The sequence below is a fragment of the Rhinoraja longicauda genome, chromosome 21, assembly GCF_053455715.1.
Source record: "Rhinoraja longicauda isolate Sanriku21f chromosome 21, sRhiLon1.1, whole genome shotgun sequence".
Lineage (NCBI taxonomy): Eukaryota > Metazoa > Chordata > Chondrichthyes > Rajiformes > Arhynchobatidae > Rhinoraja > Rhinoraja longicauda.
This window is the reverse complement of record NC_135973.1, coordinates 431,874-451,570: the sequence shown is the minus strand read 5'-3', so window position 1 is coordinate 451,570 and position 19,697 is coordinate 431,874. Positions and strand designations below refer to the sequence as shown.

The following is a 19,697-nucleotide window of genomic DNA, read 5'->3' as shown; positions in this document are numbered from 1 at the left end:
CAGACATATTGGTTGGAGTGACACTGCATCTCCATGCATAACTGGAGCTCAGGCCACTGCTTTCTGCTTCTTTGTAGTTTCATCCTAATCCACTGAGCGATCAGTCTATGATACATGGGCTCCTCGGCCATAATATGAAGCCACCAGGGAGCAGCTAGATGCAATGAGCAGTGAGACCCACTCATGGGCATGTCAGACAGAGGGATGTAATCCATGATCAGTTCATAATTCTCCTGCAGGAAAAAAATCTTGTACGTCAGTCAGCCATTCACTCAGATGAGGAGACAGATGCCCCTGGGCCTTGTACTTGAGTGAAGACACAGAACCTGATCTCATGCCTCACTCAGCTCTGCGCCAGGAGCAGAGCTTACATTGGGCAGAACACTGACTGAGAAGAGCAGTCAAGAGAGCAGAGGTGAGGTGCCTGTGCTTCAGAACCAATCCATTTGGTAAGTACTGGAGCTGGAGGATGGAATAATGTTAATGCAGTCTGGTTTTCTGTAGATTATGACCCCATTTCCGACCCAGTCCCCCATAAACACCACTTCATGTCCCACAGCTTATTCAGGGAGCACACCCACCCATGTCATGGCCACACACCCAGTTACTAGATGCTGTACAGTGGAATCTCATTGATGCCGCACAATATGTGGAAACTGTCCTCGCCAATGTGGCAGCAACTGGCATTGATGCCTGCCTTCTGGTGTGTCACCTGGCCAGGTAGCTCCTGGCATCCATTTCAAGTCAACCTGCTGGGGGACACAGCTGGTCGGCAGTGAAGGAAGCTGTCCTGAAAAGCAACGATGATGTCCCTGCAGCAGAGCCCTGATTGTGCAGTGATGTAAGTCTGACCCAGCTGATGATGGCAATGGTTGAGCATCGCCTCCAACGTGAGGCTCATTCCCTCTCCATGTCCCCCTTCACTTGGTTGATAGCATGACAACCTGTGAGGGAGGGAGGGACTTGGGGAGCCTGAGTGAGGGCGGGGCCTCAGGCCGGGCGGGCGGGCGGCGGTGGAGCGGAAGCCTCGGAGCCGCGGGCGGGAAGGAGGGTCTGGGAGCGCGCGCCGTGTGACGGGAGAGCGCGCCTTGGGGCGGAAGCGCGCAGCGTGTGACGGCGGCGGGAGAGCGCGCCTTGGGGCGGGAGCGCGCGCCGTGTGACGGGAGAGCGCGCCGTGGGGCGGGAGCGCGCGCCGTGTGACGGGAGAGCGCGCCGTGGGGCGGGAGAGCGCGCCGTGGGGCGGGAGAGCGCGCCGTGGGGCGGGAGAGCGCGCCGTGGGGCGGGAGAGCGCGCCGTGGGGCGGGAGCGGTGGCGACATGAATGAGGAGCGGTTGCCGAGGGTCGCCAAGGGAGGTGAGTAAAGGCCGGTGTCGGGCGGCGGCGCCATCGTCCCGGGGCCGCCGAAAGTTCTCGATCACCGGGCGCGGCCGGGGCCCGGGGTTGGGTGAGGGTCGCCCCGGGGTGGGGTGAGGGTGGCTGTGGGTTGAGGGTGGCCCCGGTGTGGGGTGGTTGTGGGGTGGGGTGAGGGTGGGCCCGGTGTGGGGTGAGGGTGGGCCCGGTGTGGGGTGAGGGTGGGCCCGGTGTGGGGTGAGGGTGGCCCCGGTGTGGGGTGAGGGTGGCCCCGGGGTGGGGTGAGGGTGGTTGTGGGGTGGGGTGAGGGTGGGCCCGGTGTGGGGTGAGGGTGGTTGTGGGGTGAGGGTGGCCCCGGGGTGGGGTGAGGGTGGCCCCGGTGTGGGGTGAGGGTGGCCCCGGTGTGGGGTGAGGGTGGCTGTGGGATGGGGTGTGGGTGGCCCCGGGTGAGGGTGGTTGTGGGGTGGGGTGAGGGTGGGCCCGGTGTGGGGTGAGGGTGGCCCCGGTGTGGGGCGAGGGTGGCCCCGGGGTGGGGCGAGGGTGGCCCCGGTGTGGGGTGAGGGTGGCCCCGGTGTGGGGTGAGGGTGGCCCCGGTGTGGGGTGAGGGTGGCCCCGGGTGAGGGTGGCTGTGGGATGGGGTGAGGGTGGGCCCGGGGACAGTACAGCCTCCGCCCGCCTTACGGTAAAACGTTCACTTGTTTCACTTCACCCGCGGTGTCAACTTCACAACTTTGCCCAACAAAGTGGGGTAGGTTCAATGTATTCTATTGAACCACGACACGGAGGGAACCAACGTTTATTTATAAATCGTAATAATTTCGCTCTGTCGGAGATGAGAGTTTTTTCTGACTGCCGTGTGCGTCAATACTGGGGCGGGAGACAATTAGTGAGAACAAGCCCGATCCTGCACCACCCAAACTAACCAGATAGTCCAGTCACTTTCCCTTGAAAATCAACTGTACTATCATCATCAAATCCCTCGCCATCAACATCACAGTGATCAGAGTGAAAAAAAGACCAATTCCATAAATACTGTGACTACCAATCATGGCATGAGCTGTTTTATTTTACAAGCTACACATGGCTTTTGACAAAGTATCATTGACCAAAATCTTCTCCTTCCATTGGTGCAGATTGCCTGTTTACAGCACATTTAATTTTAGATTTCTGGTATCTTTTGTTCTTCATTTTCTGTGACTGCACAACAGGTTGGAGATCTTGCATTGGCTGATTCTATCAGGGTTTATGCACAAGGCAGGAGTCAAGGAATGTGATGGGTTATTCTCCACTTGTGTGAATGGGTGTAACTCCATGTATTAATTATCTTACTAGATTCTTTTAAACCTTGATTTGTAGGTGGTTATTTGTCCATCAATCCATTTTTGCATGAATTGCCTAGCTATCAGACGTTGGTGAGAAGGCCATCCTTGGGCAGACGGAAAAGCAGCATTCCATCCAAGACTTCACTAAAGAGAGGAGAATCAGAGGGAGATGAAAATGAACAAGTCAACAGACCATTGCGAGAATTGCCCATTAGTATTCAAGAGAAGAAGGAAATCAGGTTAGTCAGTAGGCTACTATTGGATAACACAATCAATAGACAATAGGTGCAGGAGGAGGCCATTTGGCCCTTCGAGCAAGCACCGCCATTCAATGTGATCATGGCTGATCATTCTCAATCAGTACCCTGTTCCTGCCTTCTCCCCATACCCCCAGACTCCGCTATTCTTAAGAGCTCTATCTAGCTCTCTCTTGAATGCATTCAGAGAATTGGCCTCCACTGCCTTCTGAGGCAGAGAATTCCACAGATTCACAACTCTCTGACTGAAAAAGATTTTCCACATCTCAGTTCTAAATGGCCTACCCCTTATTCTTAAACTGTGGCCCCTTGTTCTGGACTCCCCCAACATTGGGAACATGTTTCCTGCCTCTAACGTGTCCAACCTCTTATTAATCTTATACGTATCATAATGAATATTAATAAAGCACAAATTTAGCATGCTGCAATTCAGCATATTAATCAGAAACATAATGTACAATTTATTCTTCCATCTTTTTTTGTATGATCATAGATCTGGTATATCAATTTTAAACTGCTGTAGCTAATCTGTGAACATATAAACATAAGAAATAGGTTAAATATAGAAAAAAAGAAAGAACAGCTGAGATAAACGATCATAAATTTGTTAGGATAATTTAAGCTTCTTGCAAGATAGAGGTAAAACTCCAAACTTTATTTTGGAAAATGTCAGTGATCAGTGGAACAGACATTGTGAAATGACTTTAATGAAGTTAATATTCAGGATTAAAGAGTCAAGAGTGTTTTGTCGAATGTACCTGAAGCTCTCATCAGAGACATGTTGTTCGCCGATGACACAGCAGTTGTGTCCCACATCCAGCAGGAACTACAGTCACTCATGGACCGCTTCTATCGGGCTTGCAAGGACTTTGGACTGACCAACAACCTGAAGAAGACAAACGTCCTGGGACAGGATACAGAGGCACCGCCAGTCATCGCCATCGACGACTACGAACTCGATGCCGTCCATCAGTTCACGTACTTCGGCTCCGCCATCATCGACAACCTCTCCTTGGACACAAGTATTGACAAGAGGATCGGGAAGGCAGCTACAACTCTCGCTCGCCTCACAACTCGAGTGTGGACCAATCCTAAGCTGACAGTGAAGACAAAGATAGCAGTCTACAACGCCTGTGTCAACAGCACACTGCTGTACGGCAGTGAGACATGGACTACATATGCCAGACTGGAGAGAAAACTCAACACCTGCCACCTTAGAAGCATCCGCAATATCCTGGGTATATCCTGGCAAGACAGAGTGTCCAACGCCAAGATTTTGTCTCGAGCTGGCCTTCCGAGTATGTACACTCTACTCAGGCAGCGCAAGCTGCAGTGGCTGGGCCATGTCCACCGCATGGAGGATGGCCGTATTCCAAATGAAACATCCTCAATGGAGAGCTGACATCTGGGAGGAGAACCATCGGTCGTCCCCAGCTACATTACAAAGATGTCTGCAAACGAGATTTGAAGGCGCTCGACATCGATGTGGAGTCCTAGGAGAGCCTTGCAGCTGACCGTATGAGGTGGAGAGGTACCCTGAACCAACATCTCAAAACGGGGGAAGAGAAACTGATGAATGCAGCGGCAGAAAAGCGGGCATGCAGAAAGGAGCGCAGCAACTTCAACAGACCAGAGACCACACACAAATGTGACCTTTGCGACAGAAACTGTCACTCCCGCATTGGTCTCTTCGGTCACAAGTGACGCTGCTCTAGCCGAGGTGTGGAGCAAGCAGCCAACTAGGATGCATCACCCATGGTCAGCCATGACCGAGGGGGCCTAAGAAGACCAAAACAGAAAAGTTAGATTTTTACATACAGCAGCATACCAAGTTTGCAAACAGAGTTCTCAAAAGATAATATAATAAACATAAAAACTAAAGTTAAATAGATAAATAAATAATTCAATATAGTACAAAAAACAAAATAAAGAATCAGAATTATTGTATTATTAAGACCACATTGAAGTTCCATTTGTGGGATAGAATAATAAATATCTGTAGGCACTTCAAAAGTATAAGATAGGTAAACGATGAAATCATGAATAAAATGCAGAAATTAATTTATGTGATTACTCTGAGACCCAAGAGGAAACAACTGTAATAGGGAGAGATTCTTGCTGATTAAGAATGGTAAATAATATGACTTTACATACGTACATAAATAATATTTTTCAACTATTTTAATTGTGTAAGTATGAATTTAATCAATGAAGTATGTTTGCCTACCAACTAGAATTCTGTTGTTGCACAATAAATTTAATTGATACTGTTTTTATTTTAGTTCGATAGAATTACCACATGCAAAAGATTTATGAAAATCTTATAATTCCAGTTTATTCCTCACTACACTTTATCCTTCATTGGGTCTCATTCTCTTTATTTATTTCATATTTCTAACAATTACTCTTCTAAGAATTTTATTCAGTCAAATGTAGAGACTTGCATGTTAGAGTATCGCGCCGGGGCTTCATCTCCTGCCGCTCTTGTGCTTCTCCCACATTAAATGGAAGATACATTGTATTTAAATAAAATACTTTGACCTTATTACAATTTCCACATAAATTACACATAAAATTCTGAAAGAAAGACAGTGACGGAAGAGGATTCATCAATGCAGAAAGATCATTGTTCCGATTTTCCACAACGTGAAGCTACATCAGGTGCACATGTATCAAGGAATACGAGTTGAAAAAATATTTATTTTAACTTCTTTTCCATATAAATTCCATGAGAGTAAATTTAATTCCATATCTCAAATTTTTGAGTTGTGATTTGCATGTTCTGTGAGGACTAATTTATGTTACCTGAACAGATCTCCAGTGCAATGATTTTCGATCTGCGTGATACCTGATCAATAATCAATACAGTTCATCAATGCAAATAAGTGAATACATAAAATATAGTATAGGTAATTTATGTGGAGCCACGCTTGTATTTCCACTCTAATTTCAATGGAAGCTAATTGATTCGGTTAATCGAGTTTCTGCAATGTCTTCAGTGAAATTACCACAGTGTAGAATGCATTTCTGAGAACATTCTCAGCGTAGGTGTCAAGGCAAAGACAATGCTCAAACTAAACCAATCGTGTAACTCACAATTAGAACATTCTCTCTGGTTTTGTGCATATGAACATATTTATTCTTTTAACTTTACTGTTTGTTTACATTAACTGTTTATTAGAGCGAAACAAGATATTCAAATTTACTCGTCCACAACTCAGAACATTATATTTAAAACATTGAAATGGAGACGACTTGCTCAAGGAGCCAAGGAGAATGTAGATAGACTATATCCGTGGAAAAAAGATATTCATGATATAGAAGGTGAGGAAATTAAAGTTCCCAAATAAAATTGAGCACAAACCATTTGTTATTAAAATGTTTGTTTGCTTCAGTGTATTTTGGTAAGACAGTTATCTTATGGTATTATGTTGTGAATTTGACATTTTTCTAAAAATTCCTTTGTTGACCATTGGGTCTTTTTTAGCAGTACAAATGTACACATGCAAATGAGTTAGTTTGTGTAGGAAAAAACTGCAGATGTTGGTTTAAATCGAAGATAGACACAATGCTGGAGTAACTCAGAGGAACAGGCAGCATCTCTGGAGAGAAGGAATGATGTTTCGGGTCGAGACCTGAATTGGGTCGGGTCGAGGTCAGTCTGAAGAAGGGTCTCAACCCCAAATGTCACCCATGCCTTCTCCAGAGATGTTGCCTGTCCTGCTGAGTTACTCCAGCATTTTGTGTCTATCTCAAATTAGTTTGTTGTTGGACCAGAATGTTGTTGGACCACAGATGGAAAGATGCCTTTCACAGTGGAATGTTTCTATGGAACATTACCTGAGGAATTACGTCACATTGTTTTGAGGTGTACCTGCTGTTGGTCACCATCAGAATCACCATAAAGAGCTGAAGTTTAGATAAGAATAATGCATGTTAATATTTTGAAGAAAACCACATTGCAAAAATATCACTAACAGGCCTCGTCTAATAGTTGTCTATTCACCCAATTTCTTGAATGAGATTATCCTCTTTGGGAGCAAAGAACTCTGGATAGCCCCATGTTCTTAGTTGTTGGAAACTGGGAACTGTTCATGAGCAGGGAAGTGTGTGCATACGTCACTAAGAGCTAGTAGACAGGGTCACTGTGTGCATACGTCACTAAGAGCTAGTAGACAGCTTCATAAGACAATAAAAAAGTATAATGTGGAAATTGAAGGAATAGAAGTTATACTTGTACAAAGCTCCAGTGTGATTGCATCAGGAGACCCATGCTCAGACCAGGGCATTACAGCACAAGAAAGATATATAGGTCTCAGTTATGATGTCATACAGATTGACTGAATGTTATTGCAGCTCAAAGGGTTTAGTTATAAGATGGGGCTTGTATTCTACTGAGAGTTTGAAAGTTCATTCAAAATGCTAGTCATGCTTGATAAATTTAAATAAATGAAAATCTGGAATTAGTAGACTTTTGTCAGTTTGGGATATTAAACAACAAGGATCATGTTAGGTAAATGGCGTTCAGGTGCAATTGAAAAGTAGAAGAGGCTTGTGTTCACCTATTCTTATTCCAAATGGTGTTAACTGGTTTTAAAGCTTTATTTTTCATTTTATCTTTCAGGCAAATTTGGCACTGGAATCCAATCTTATTTCTCCTTCCTCAGCTTTCTGGTTTTGCTGAATTTTGTGATTTTCTTATTAATGTTTACTTTTATTACACTTCCAATGATCATTTCAGAGCATGGAGATTTTAACACCACAAGCTCCCAAGTTTCCTCTTATGCCATAGGTAATTAATGTACAGTAAAGTTAAGGAATGCAAATTGTATTTAATCATTGTTTCCATGACTCCTCAAGTAATCTCAACTAATGATATCCATTGTTGAATGACTTCCTGCAATCTATTATAAAGGAAATAGCGACCATGCACTTAGAACATAGTAATAGGATGACAGAGTCAACATGGAGGAGAAAGGAATGTTATGTGTGACAAATCTGATCAAATAGATTTCTTAAAGTTTGTAATTAGCAGGATAGGTAAGGGCTAACCTGTTGACCTTATTAGTTAGAATTTCAGAAGGCCTATAATAAGACACCAAAACAAAAGATTGTCAAACAGAATTAGAACACATGGCATTGGGATTAATACGATGGTTTGGATTAGGGGTCAGTTAACAGACAAAAAAAGTTAGAAAAATCCACACAATCACAATAATACTTTATTAACCAAGTATGTTTTGCAACATACGAGGAACTTCATTTGCCATACAGTCATAACAATAAAAAGCAACAGGACACAAAATACATTTTAACATAAACATCCACCACAGTGACTCCTCCACATTCCTAACTGTGATGGAAGGCAAAATAAAGTTCAATCTCTCCCTCCTGTCATCCAGCAGTCGGGGCCTCTAACCTTCCATTGACGGGACGATCTTGACTCCCGTTGAAGGCGGCGAGCCTTCGTCGTCGGGGCGATCAAGCTCCTGCATCCGGGGGGGGGGGGGGGGGGATCTCAGCGCCCCGCGCCGGCCGATCAACCCATGTCGGGGCTTGTCGAACGTTAGGCAGCTTGTAGCTCCCGACCGGTCTCAACCCGAGACTGCGAGCTCCTTGATGTTAAAGTCCGCCTGCCGCGGTTGGAGCGTTGATCTAGGCAAGGAATCGCATGCTCAGATGATAAATTCACGCCCCACAGGGGCTCAAAGTCAGTCCCAGGCAAGACCTCCAGCTCCACAATGTTAGACCACAGAGCGACCGGAGATATGATCCGGAAAACAATCGCATCTCTGGCAAGGTACAAGATTGAAAAAAAGGTTTCCCCCGACCCACTCTCCCACTTAAAACAAACCAGAGAACATTTACATAAACTTTTAAAACTTGCCAAAAAAAATTTTAAAGTTTGAAATTGTGATCATTTTCACATTGGGAGGGTGTGGCATTGGTGCTGGTGCCCAGCTGTTCAAGGTGTATATCAGTGATTTAGGTAATGAATGTTGTGTAATGTTTCCAAATGTGCTGCTGATTCAAAGTTAAGTGGCATTGTGGGCTGTGAGGAGACTCGAGGGGATGCGGACAGGCTAAGCCTATGTGTGAGAACATAGCATTTTTATTTGTAAAGTCATCTATTTTGGCATGAATACAAAAAGCTGAGTATATTTGAAATGATGTGAGATTGAAATATATTGATGTTCAGGGTGAACTGGCTGTCCTGGAAACAAATCGTTGTAAGTTAACTTACAGGTAGAGTCATAGTCATACAGCACGGAAACAGGCCCTTCGTCTCAACTTGTCCATGTCGACCAATCTATGCAAGTCCCACTCTGCCCACATACGAACACATACCTCTAACCTTTTCCTATCCACGTAAGGGTATGTGTTTGGCATATGGACAAACACAGTCTTAGAAAGAAGCAAATAAATTAAGGGCCATTGTGATCTTAGGGCAGGCAGTCTAGGGTCAAGTCTGTAACTGCAGATCCTAGAGTTAATGCACTTCACTTTCCATACAGTTTGTTTCCCAGAAGGTTGCAAATAGGATCTGTGCTTCTGGAATTTTCATGCAGCATTGGTATCTTAGCTAGAGACTATCAAACCTCTTCCTTGTACTGTTTGGGTCAAATCAATCTATAACAAAACTAATGTGGCTAGCTGTTCCCTCTGCATGTTTCTGTTGTATGTGCACCATGCCCTAACTTGCAATTAGCAAACGGAAAAATTGTAATTGTGATTTTCAATCAAAATTGAAAGTAGATTGGCATCCACAGTAGTGAAGAATCGAACGTTATGGTCAATGTCCAGACCTTCCTCTAATGGTGGACAGCAATATCTTGTGTTGATGCATAACATGCTCGAATAGATCTTCCCAACAAACCTCCAAAATTTGTTCATTTCTTTGAAGAATAATTACTGTCCATGGAACCTTAGATTTGAATATCAGGTAGACATGTTAAAAATATTGCATCATCACTACCTGAATTGCAAATCATTCTTGTTACTGTTCTCATTCCAGAATTCCGGGGGGGGGGGGGGGGGACGCTAAAAATGTGACGTGGAATAATGAAATAATTATATATATATATATATATATAGCTTGAATTCATTAATTCATTGAGTTTGTTAAATTTATCAAACTCCTTCCATGAGAAAGAACTCTGTATGGTCTGACTTAAACTGGCAGCTTATTTATAGTGGGGAAAATAGGGAAGAATTTCCAGAAGGCATCTTCCTCAACAAATGCAATTTTGTTTGATGCTATTTATTGTGTCTTCTGTAAATTTTGTCCTTCAATTAAAGATCTTGTCAATTGTATTTTTTTTCCACTTTATAGCTGAAGAATGTAAAGTGTATGAAGAGTTCCATCCTGGGCTGGTCTTCTTCTATAGTTACATGATCAATCTTCTCTCAGGAACAGTAAGTATATTTGGGAATTGATTACAATTATGAATCAGCCTACCACAATAACATGCTAAGGTTGGCCAACAACATTTTCTTTGACCCCGACCATGTCTTGAACAGTGAATATGAATTGTTACCATCAAATCGGAGGTACAGGGTGCCAAGATATAATAAGGTTAGACTGAAGCACTCTTTTGTGCACCAGTCAATCCTGAAACTAAACATAGAAATTAATCCCAGATCAAATGTACGTTGAAGGGTCTTGAATGTGTCGTCATTTGTGATTGTAATGTTATAGTGAATATATGTATCCTCGTTTCTTGTCTTACATTCTTTGTCTTTGTTGATGTTGCAAGTGGAGCGTCCGAGATGCAAGAAAAATTTTAGACTTGATCTGACAATAAAGTATTATTGTATCGTATCGTAATTTGCAAATCCATAATTCCTATGAAAAGACATCAAGAAAAGGTGTTATAAGAAAGATGTTGTTAAGCGGGAAAGGGTGCAGAGATTTATCAGGAGTTGCCAGGACTCATGGGCCTGAACTATTGGGAGAAGTTGAGCAGGCTAGAACTTTATCCCCTGGAGCGCAGGAGGATGAGGGGTGATCTTATAGAGGTGTATAGATCATGAAAGGAATAGATATGGTAAATGCAAAAGTCTTTTACCCAGAGTAGGGGAATCAAGAACAAGAGGACATAGGTTTAAGGTGAGGGGGGGTAGATTTAATAGGAACTTGAGGGGCAATTGTTTTTACACGAAGGGTGCTAGGTATATGGAACGAGCTGCCAGAGGAGGTAATTGAGACAGCATTATCACAACATTTAAAAAAGACATTTGGACAGGTACATGGAAAGGATAGGTTTAGAAGAATATGGATCAAAGGCAGGCAGGTGGAACTAATGTAGATTGGGCCATTGTGGTCTGCATGGGCAGGTTGGGCCGAAGGGCCTGTTTCCATGCTGTATGACTCAATGATTAGGGCAGGTATATGGATAGGGAAGGTTTAGAAGTATATGGGCCAAACTAGTGCAGAAGGGCAAGTTTCCATGCTCTATGACTCACCATGATTTTAAAACATTTAATTTCATTCTTCACTGCTTCCTTTGTGAACAAGATTTACAACCTGTTCTGGACCCAGAACATAGATGTAATCATTTTTTGCACTGCCTTGAACTTAAGTGTGATTTATGTGTTTGTGTATCGTGTAAGTCTCTGTACTTGTGCATATGACAATAAACTCTACTGGGCCTGACTTAGAGTCATGCAGCACAGAAGCAAGCCCTTCTGCCCAACTGACCCATGCCAACCAAGATGGCTCATTCGCCTGTATTTGGCCTAAATCCCTCTCCATGTACCCACCAAAATGTATTTTAAATGTTGGTATTGCACCTGGCTCAAATATTTCCTCTGGCACTGGTCCATGTACCTGGCATTCTGCCTGGGCAAGATAATTGTCAGTCAGGCTCCTATTATCCCCTCCCACCTCTGGTACATAATAAAAATTGTCAGTATAATGTAATAATTGTCAATATAACATATAATATAATAATTGTCAGTCAGGCTCCTATTATCCCCTCCCACCTTAAATCTATGCCCTATGGTATATTTGCATTTTTGGGGGAAACTAACAAGGAATTATACTGACTTCACAGGAACTTGAGGCCAAGATCCGGCAACTGACCTGCCAAGAATTTGACCTGTTCCCATGTTAGTTATGTAGAAACAGGGAACTGCAGATACTGGTTTACAGAACAACACACAAAGTGCTGCAGTAATTCAACAGGTCAGGCAGCATCCCTGGAGAACACAGTTAGGTGACGTTTCGTTTTGGGACCCTTCTTCAGACCATGTCAGTTATGGTCAGGTGTCATTTCAAAGACATATTGACACTTAGCGACACTGATACCAAGCAGACATTCACACGGAAGAATTCCCATAGACAGAATTTTAACATAGTTTCTAAAAATGTTGCAAGAGTAAAATGATTGCAACTGTATACATGAGTGATAAAGATATAAGGTTAAAAATGGTAAACAAACTTTTGAAACAAAAGATGATTCATTTTATGAGAAATGGAAATCTGAAATACTTCTAAGGAAATACAACCTTCACACAATATTAGGCTTTCAATGCCAGGCCAATGCTAATTGTTGCTTTGAATGTTATAAAAAGTAAGTTTTGTACATAGTGAAACAATAATTAATGTTTCGGGTACTTTTTTAAGTCTGATTGGTTTATAAAGTCTTGAAAAATCTCCTAAATGTATTGATATTGTCGCTTCCCTGGAGGTGACAACAAAAAGCACACCCTCTGGCCACTAGGAATCTCCTGGTCATTTTCACATAATTATGCACGTTCACATGCCAGAAGTTGTGGCTGCATTTTATCTCTTCAACTAGTATGTGACACCTACTGTGAATCTAGATAAAGGTTGCTCCAACCTCAGTTGTGGCAAAGTCTTCCATGCCCCAATCCCTTTGTGGTGGGGAATGGTGCGCAGTGGCAGAGAAATAACGAACTTTTCCAGCTGGCTGCCAGAGATTTCAAATAAATTAAAAGATTTGGAATGTTTAAAAGCATTAAAAATGTAATGTTTTTTTTAGTTTAAAAACATGAAAATGTTAAGGGAATTGTAAATGAACGATCATAGAGCCTCAGAACCATTCAACTCCATTAGACATTGTTCTTTTGCCAAGTTTTAGCCGAGTCACCCAACGGCAGTACAAAGCAGGAACTTATCTGGGAAAAATCTACTGTGAAACTTGGAAATTCTCAGTTCATGTGTGCAGGTGGTGAAATCTCAAACTTTCTGCCATTTGTCAGCTTGTTGCTGCAAAATCCAGGTCATTTACTTTTCGCTGTATATTCTCGGCCTAACCCTAACCCAATAAAAAATTATGATTTTTTAAAATAACAATTTGTTAAGAGGGAGCATATATAAAAAATCTTCCTGCCTTTAAATACCACTTTCCCTCACCCCCACCTTTTCATTCCCCGTAAGAATAATACCATGTTATCTGTACGCACACTTGGGAGAGACTGGAATCAAGCACAGCCCGCTGCTCACTTTGTTTTAAAAGCACTGTTAAATTATCCGTTTATCATCTCCTAATAAGATTTTGTTTTGTTTTCAGGGATTCCTGGAGCAGACATATCTTTTTTATGGATATTACCGAAAGGATGACATGCAAACTTGGAATCTTAACTACAATTTACCACTTGCATACTTTATTACAACGTTTGCATACATCCTACTGAGTCTTTTCTGGATAGTAAAAAGGTAATTGCTTCAGTTAATCTTGATTTACTACAATTCAGTTAAATGTATAAAGGAATCCAGTTTACCTAATGAAAGAAATATTGGAACCATCAGAGTATTTTGGGTGGGGGTTGTTGAACACAGTCTGAGAGCTGTTTCTTGAACCAGCGCTTGGCTTAAATGGAACAAGGAAAAGGAATGAAGAGTAAATGGATGATATAGAATGCATGAGATGAATTTTGAGAACGTGACTGAATGAAAAGAATGATAATGGGGCAAATAAGGGAATAATAGAGGGAAGCACCAGAATCTTACGTGAAATTGTTAAACTCGTTGTTAAAGCAGGAAATCAGTTTTAAATGTTTGAAAGATGGAAATTCTGACCCTAAAGTTTTCATTGAATTTCTTTGGCACAATGTAGAAAGCCAAAGACAGAGATGGCCAAGTGGGAATAGAATGGATAATTAAAGTGAAGCTTGGGATCATGATAGTAGATTGAATAGAGTTAGTCCACAAAATACTCTTTTGATCCTTATCCCAATGGTTGGGGTAGGGGAATAAATCAGTTTCATCTCTTGGAAAATTGCAATAGAATTTGTGCCTCAAACTAGATAACTAGATTACATTTACAATGTTATCGTAGTCCCGTATAGTTGATGTGTATTGATGATACAAAGCTAGGTGTCAGTGAAGATTGTGAGGAGGATGCAGAAAGCGTCTGGGACATAAAGACCAGTTACATCTTTACCATGGACAACCAGTCCCATTACACTTCCATCCTACCCACGAAGGTCTCAAATCCCTCCTGTTCTTCCTTGAACAGAAACCCAATCAATTTCCCTCTACTAACTCTCCTCCACCTGGTGGAACTTGCCCTCGCCCTCAACACTTCTCTTTTGACTCCTTTCACTTTCTCCAGGTTAAAGGTGTAGCCATAGGCACTCGCCTCATCTGTGCCTGTCATTTTGTAAGTGTCATCGAATGGTCCAAGGTCCAAATGTACACTGGCACCATCCTCCAACTTTTTCTTTGCGAACTCGACAACTGCATCGGGGCTGTCCTCTGCACTCATGCAGAACTCCTTAATTTCATTAACTTTACCACTACCACCCTGCCCTCAAATTTACTTGGACTCTCTCTAATACCCATCTCCCCTTTCTCGATCTTCCTGTCTTCATCTCAAGGGACAGACTATCGACTAACATCCACTACAAAACTACTGAGGTACAGCAGGCAGTGAAGAAAGCCAATGGAATGTTGGCCTACATAACAAGAGGAGTTGAGTATATGAGCAAAGAGGTCCTTCTGCAGTTGTACAGGGCCCTAGTGAGACCGCACCTGGCGTACTGTGTGCAGTTTTGGTCTCCAAATTTGAGGAAGGATATTCTTGCTATTGAGGGCATGCAGCGTAGGTTTACTAGGTTAATTCCCGGAATGGCGGGACTGTCGTATGTTGAAAGACTGGAGCGACTAGGCTTATATACACTGGAATTTAGAAGGATGAGAGGGGATCTTATTGAAACATATAAGATTATTAAGGGGTTGGACACGTTAGAGGCAGGAAACATGTTCCCAATGTTGGGGGAGTCCAGAACCAGGTGCCACAGTTTAAGAATAAGGGGTAAGCCATTTAGAACAGATGAGGAAAAACTTTTTCAGTCATAGAGTTGTAAATTTGTGGAATTCTCTGCCTCAGAAGCAGTGAAGGCCAGTTCTCTGAATGCTTTCAAGAGAGAACTAGATAGAGCTCTTAAGGATAGCGGAGTCAGGGGATATGGGGGGATATGGGGAGAAGGCAGGAACGGGGTACTTATTGAGAATGATCAGCCATGATCAATTGAAAGGTGGTGCTGGCTCGAAGGGCCGAATGGCCTACTCCTGCACCTATTGTCTGTTATCTGTTGTCTACTTTCACAGTTGTCTGGACTAGACGTCCACCCACGCTGGATAGTGTAGGCATCAGGGGAGCAGGTGATGTAAAAAAGGTGAGACAAAAGGGTATTTATAATGTCATTGAATAGTGGAACAGGCAAGAGGGCAAATTATTCCTTATTTTATCTCTTATTCAATCTGTTCATGAGAGTACCATCACTGATTTCATCTTGTGTTAATCCTTCAGGGCAGTGGAAGGTTTCAAGCAAAGCTTTATCAGATCAGAAGACCGATTTCAGAGTTTTTGTAATAAGATTTTTGCAGGTTGGGACTTTTGTATCAGAGATGAACGTGCTGCAGAGTTGAAACATCGCAGTCTTCAGTATGAGCTGAAGGTAAGTTTTTTGCAAACTATTGTGGAACAGGAAAAGTTCAGATTCCAATGTTGCAGTATTCACAAATAGTGCAGGATCTGGCATTGTGCAGTACAAAGTTGCAAAACTTTACCTTAGACTGGTTAACTGGTGTGAGTTGGGATACTCTATTCAATCTTCAGCAGAACGAGGGTGCAAGATATGCAGTTCTGGCAATTAGAATGACATGTGACCACAGTGAATGTTGTGATAAAAGAATGTGCTTCTTTCTCGTTTTTATTAGATTACAGGTATAATTCAGTTAGATTGTTGACAACGCAGAATTTTTTTACTTTAAAATTCCCCTCTTTTAATTACTGACCTTTAAAAAAAAAAAGTCTAACATGGGCAGGACCTCCACATTGAATGGTAGGGCTCTGGGGAGTGTTGTAAAGCAGAGGGATCTAGGAGTGCAGGTACATGGTTCCTTGAAGGTGGAGTTGTAGGTAGATCAGGTGGTCAAAAAGGTCCTTCATCAGTCAGAGTATTGAGTATACAGCCATGTGAATTTTCCGCATTTCTGTGGATTTCCATGTGTTTAACATTCATTTTCCGCGTTTTGCATGATTTCCGCGCTTTTCACTTTGCTAAATAAACGGAGCAATCGGTTCGGAAAAAAAGAAAGAAAAAAAAACCATGTACAGACTTGTAATGAACACTAGGGCTTCGCTAGAGGTTCCGTGAGAAATCCCCCGCGCGCCCTGGAAGACTCCCTGATAATGTGGCACCTAGGCTGGGCAAGGCAGCCAATCTCGACCTCATCGGGACTTCCATGGCCAATTTGTCAATTCAGCCGCTAGAGGTCACTAGGGGTTCCACGAGAAATCCCTCGGCGCCCCGGAAGTCTCCCTGATAATGTGGCACCTAGGCTGGGCAAGGCAGCCAATCTCGACCTCATCGGGACTTCGGCCGATCGGTGGGTTGCGGTTGTATAAGACATTGGTGAAGCTGCATTTAGAGTATTGTGTTCAGTTCTGGGCCCCATGTTATATGAAAGATGTTGTCAAGCTGGAAAGGGTACAGAGAAGATCTACGAGGATGTTGCCAGGACTAGAGGGTGAGAGCTATAGGGAGAGGTTGAGTAGGCTGGGACTCTATTCCTTGGAGCGCAGGAGGATGAGGGGTGATGTTATAGAAGTGTGTAAAATTATGAGAGGAATAGATCAGGAAGATGCAGAGTCTCTTGTCCAGAGTAGGTGAATTGAGGCCCAGAGGACATAGGTTCAAGGTGAGAGGGAAAAGATTTAATAGGAATCCGAGGGGTAACTTTATCCACACAAAAGGTGGTGGGTGTATGGAACAAGCTGCCAGCGGAGGAAGTTAAGGCTGGGACTATCCTAACATTTAAGAAACAGTCAGACAGGTACTTGGACAGGACAGGTTTGGATGAGGGCCAAACACGGCCAAGTGGGACTAGTGTGGCTGGAACATGTTGGCCGGTGTGGGCAAGTTGGGCCGAAGGGCCTGTTTTCTCACTATATCACTCGGTAACTCTAAAAGGAAACCTTTGACAGTATTTGTAATAGAAAGAGCTTTTCTTGCAAGAGACAGATAAATAAACTCTTTATTTTTCTGGTGATAGACTGATTTGGATGAAGAAAGAATTAAGCAGAAGGTTGCTGATAGGACGAAGAAGGAAAAGCTCAAGATCTACCTCCTAAGAGCTCTCTTGAACTTGCTTGTTGTATTGATACTGACAGTTTGTTTCTACTGCATTTATGAAGCCACTGTCTACTCACAGCAGTTTAATAACAAAGTGAGTATTCAGTTTGTTACTTGATATAAAGCAATGAGGTTACAAATGACATGATTACTCTCCTCTTATTTGCATGTTAAAACATCAATTATGGGATGAGTTACTGCTCTAATTTGTAGATTATGTTACATTGTACTCCAATAATAAAATAATCTTCTGGCTGGGGTATATTTGTAGAACTTTTTAAGGACTGTGCATATTCTTTAAAAGTTGCAACAAAAAGATTGTATTGGTATTGGCCATAGTCTTGCACTTTGCCTCTCAATTTCAAACTTTCCATTGCAAAATCACATCAATAGGACATCTATATACTAATACATTCGTTTGTTTGTTCCTGAACTACAGCCAAAACAGTACACGATAGTGTGACAATTTTAGGCCCACCTTACTCACCGTCGTCCCTTTGGTGCTAATGGAAGAAGTTTCATTGAAATCGGTGTTATATTTTTAAAGTTATTCACATTTTAAAGTTTAAATCTATCTCCATGGGGGGGAGGGAGGGGGGGAGGGGATGAGGGATGGAGGGGGATGAAGGAGGGACGGGGAGGAGAGAATGCTGCACCAATACAGGAGAGGTTTGGGCCCAACGGGTCCACTTGGTCTAGTGGATATTAAAATCTTTGGCATGAGAAGCACATGGCCTTTAGAATGCTTTTGTTTGGGTCAAAAGGTTGTTGTGTTTTGCTGATAATTCCAGCACCTGCGGTTGTTTGTAGCTCTATTTTACAGCTCTACTGCAAAATTTACTTTGATGTTCTTTGTGTCGGCCATCATTCCCTCGAGAAATACTGCCTGACACTGAGTACTCGAGCACTTTGTGTCGGCCATCATTCCCTCGAGAAATACTGCCTGACACACTGAGTACTCGAGCACTTTGTGTCGGCCATCATTCCCTCGAGAAATACTGCCTGACACACTGAGTACTCGAGCACTTTGTGTCGGCCATCATTCCCTCGAGAAATACTGCCTGACCACTGAGTACTCGAGCACTTTGTGTCGGCCATCATTCCCTCGAGAAATACTGCCTGACCACTGAGTACTCGAGCACTTTGTGTCGGCCATCATTCCCTTGAGAAATACTGCCTGACACACTGAATACTCAAGCACTTTGTGTCGGCCATCATTCCCTTGAGAAATACTGCCTGACACACTGAGTACTTGAGCACTTTGTGTCGGCCATCATTCCCTCGAGAAATACTGCCTGACCACTGAGTACTCGAGTACTTTGTGTTTTGTTCTAACCAATTTGATTCAATAACTGCCTTTTCTTGTTGATCTTCCTTGGCTTTTGTTTAAGGCACAATTCAATTTCAAAACCCTCCGTGGCACTGCCGCTCTTCATAAAGGCCTCCAGGCCTGAGATGCCAGTGCTCTTTGATTAGTACGGAAGTCAGTGGTTATGGAGGAGGCAGGAGAATGGAGTTAGGAGGGAGAGATAGATCAGCCATGATTGAATGGTGGAGTAGACTTGATGGGCTGTAGTAAAAGCTTCTTTAGATATGTGAAGAGGAAAAAAATAGTTAAGACAAATGTAGGTCCATTGAAGACAGAAGCAGGTGCATTTATTATGGGGAGCAAGGAAATGGCAGACGAGTTGAACAGGTACTTTGGATCTGTCTTCACTAAGGAAGACACCAACAATCTCCCAGATGTACTAGTGGACAGAGGTTCTAGGGTGAAGGAGGAACTGAAGGAAATTCACATAAGGCTGGAAATGGTGTTGGGTAGACTGATGGGACTGAAGGCTGATAAATCACCAGGGCCTGATGGTCTGCATCCCAGGGTACTTAAGGAAGTGGCTCTAGAAATCGTGGACATATTGGTGATCATTTTCCAATATTCTATAGATTCAGGATCAGTTTCTGTGGATTGGAGGGTAGCTAATGTTATCCCACTTTTTAAGAAAGGAGGGAGAGAGTAAATGGGAAATTATAGACCAGTTAGCCTGACATCAGTCTATAGATGAGGTTGGAGGAGGTGCAGGTGAACCTCTGTCTCACCTGGAAAGAATGTTTGGGTCCTTTGATGGAGTTGAGGGGGGAGGTAAAGGGACAGGTGACGGAC

At 43.1% G+C, this 19,697-nt stretch overlaps 1 protein-coding gene across 3 annotated transcripts in view; it reads left to right on the top strand.

The window, feature by feature from the left end:
• Positions 1 to 1,205: 1,205 nt before the first annotated feature.
• tmc7 (transmembrane channel like 7) overlaps positions 1,206 to 19,697 on the top strand; it is a 39,275-nt gene continuing 20,783 nt past the window's right edge. Inside the window, exons 1-8 of one of the 3 annotated variants that reach the window (XM_078417533.1) lie at positions 1,206 to 1,353; positions 2,707 to 2,911; positions 6,111 to 6,253; positions 7,671 to 7,721; positions 10,263 to 10,345; positions 13,468 to 13,613; positions 15,712 to 15,859; positions 17,460 to 17,633. In XM_078417533.1, the coding sequence (XP_078273659.1) occupies positions 1,317 to 1,353; positions 2,707 to 2,911; positions 6,111 to 6,253; positions 7,671 to 7,721; positions 10,263 to 10,345; positions 13,468 to 13,613; positions 15,712 to 15,859; positions 17,460 to 17,633 (987 nt within the window). In that variant the 5' untranslated portion in view covers positions 1,206 to 1,316. Of the gene's footprint in view, positions 1,354 to 2,706; positions 2,912 to 6,110; positions 6,254 to 7,553; positions 7,722 to 10,262; positions 10,346 to 13,467; positions 13,614 to 15,711; positions 15,860 to 17,459; positions 17,634 to 19,697 lie in introns of all 3 variants that reach the window. The other 2 variants (XM_078417532.1, XM_078417534.1) reach the window with 2 other exon arrangements.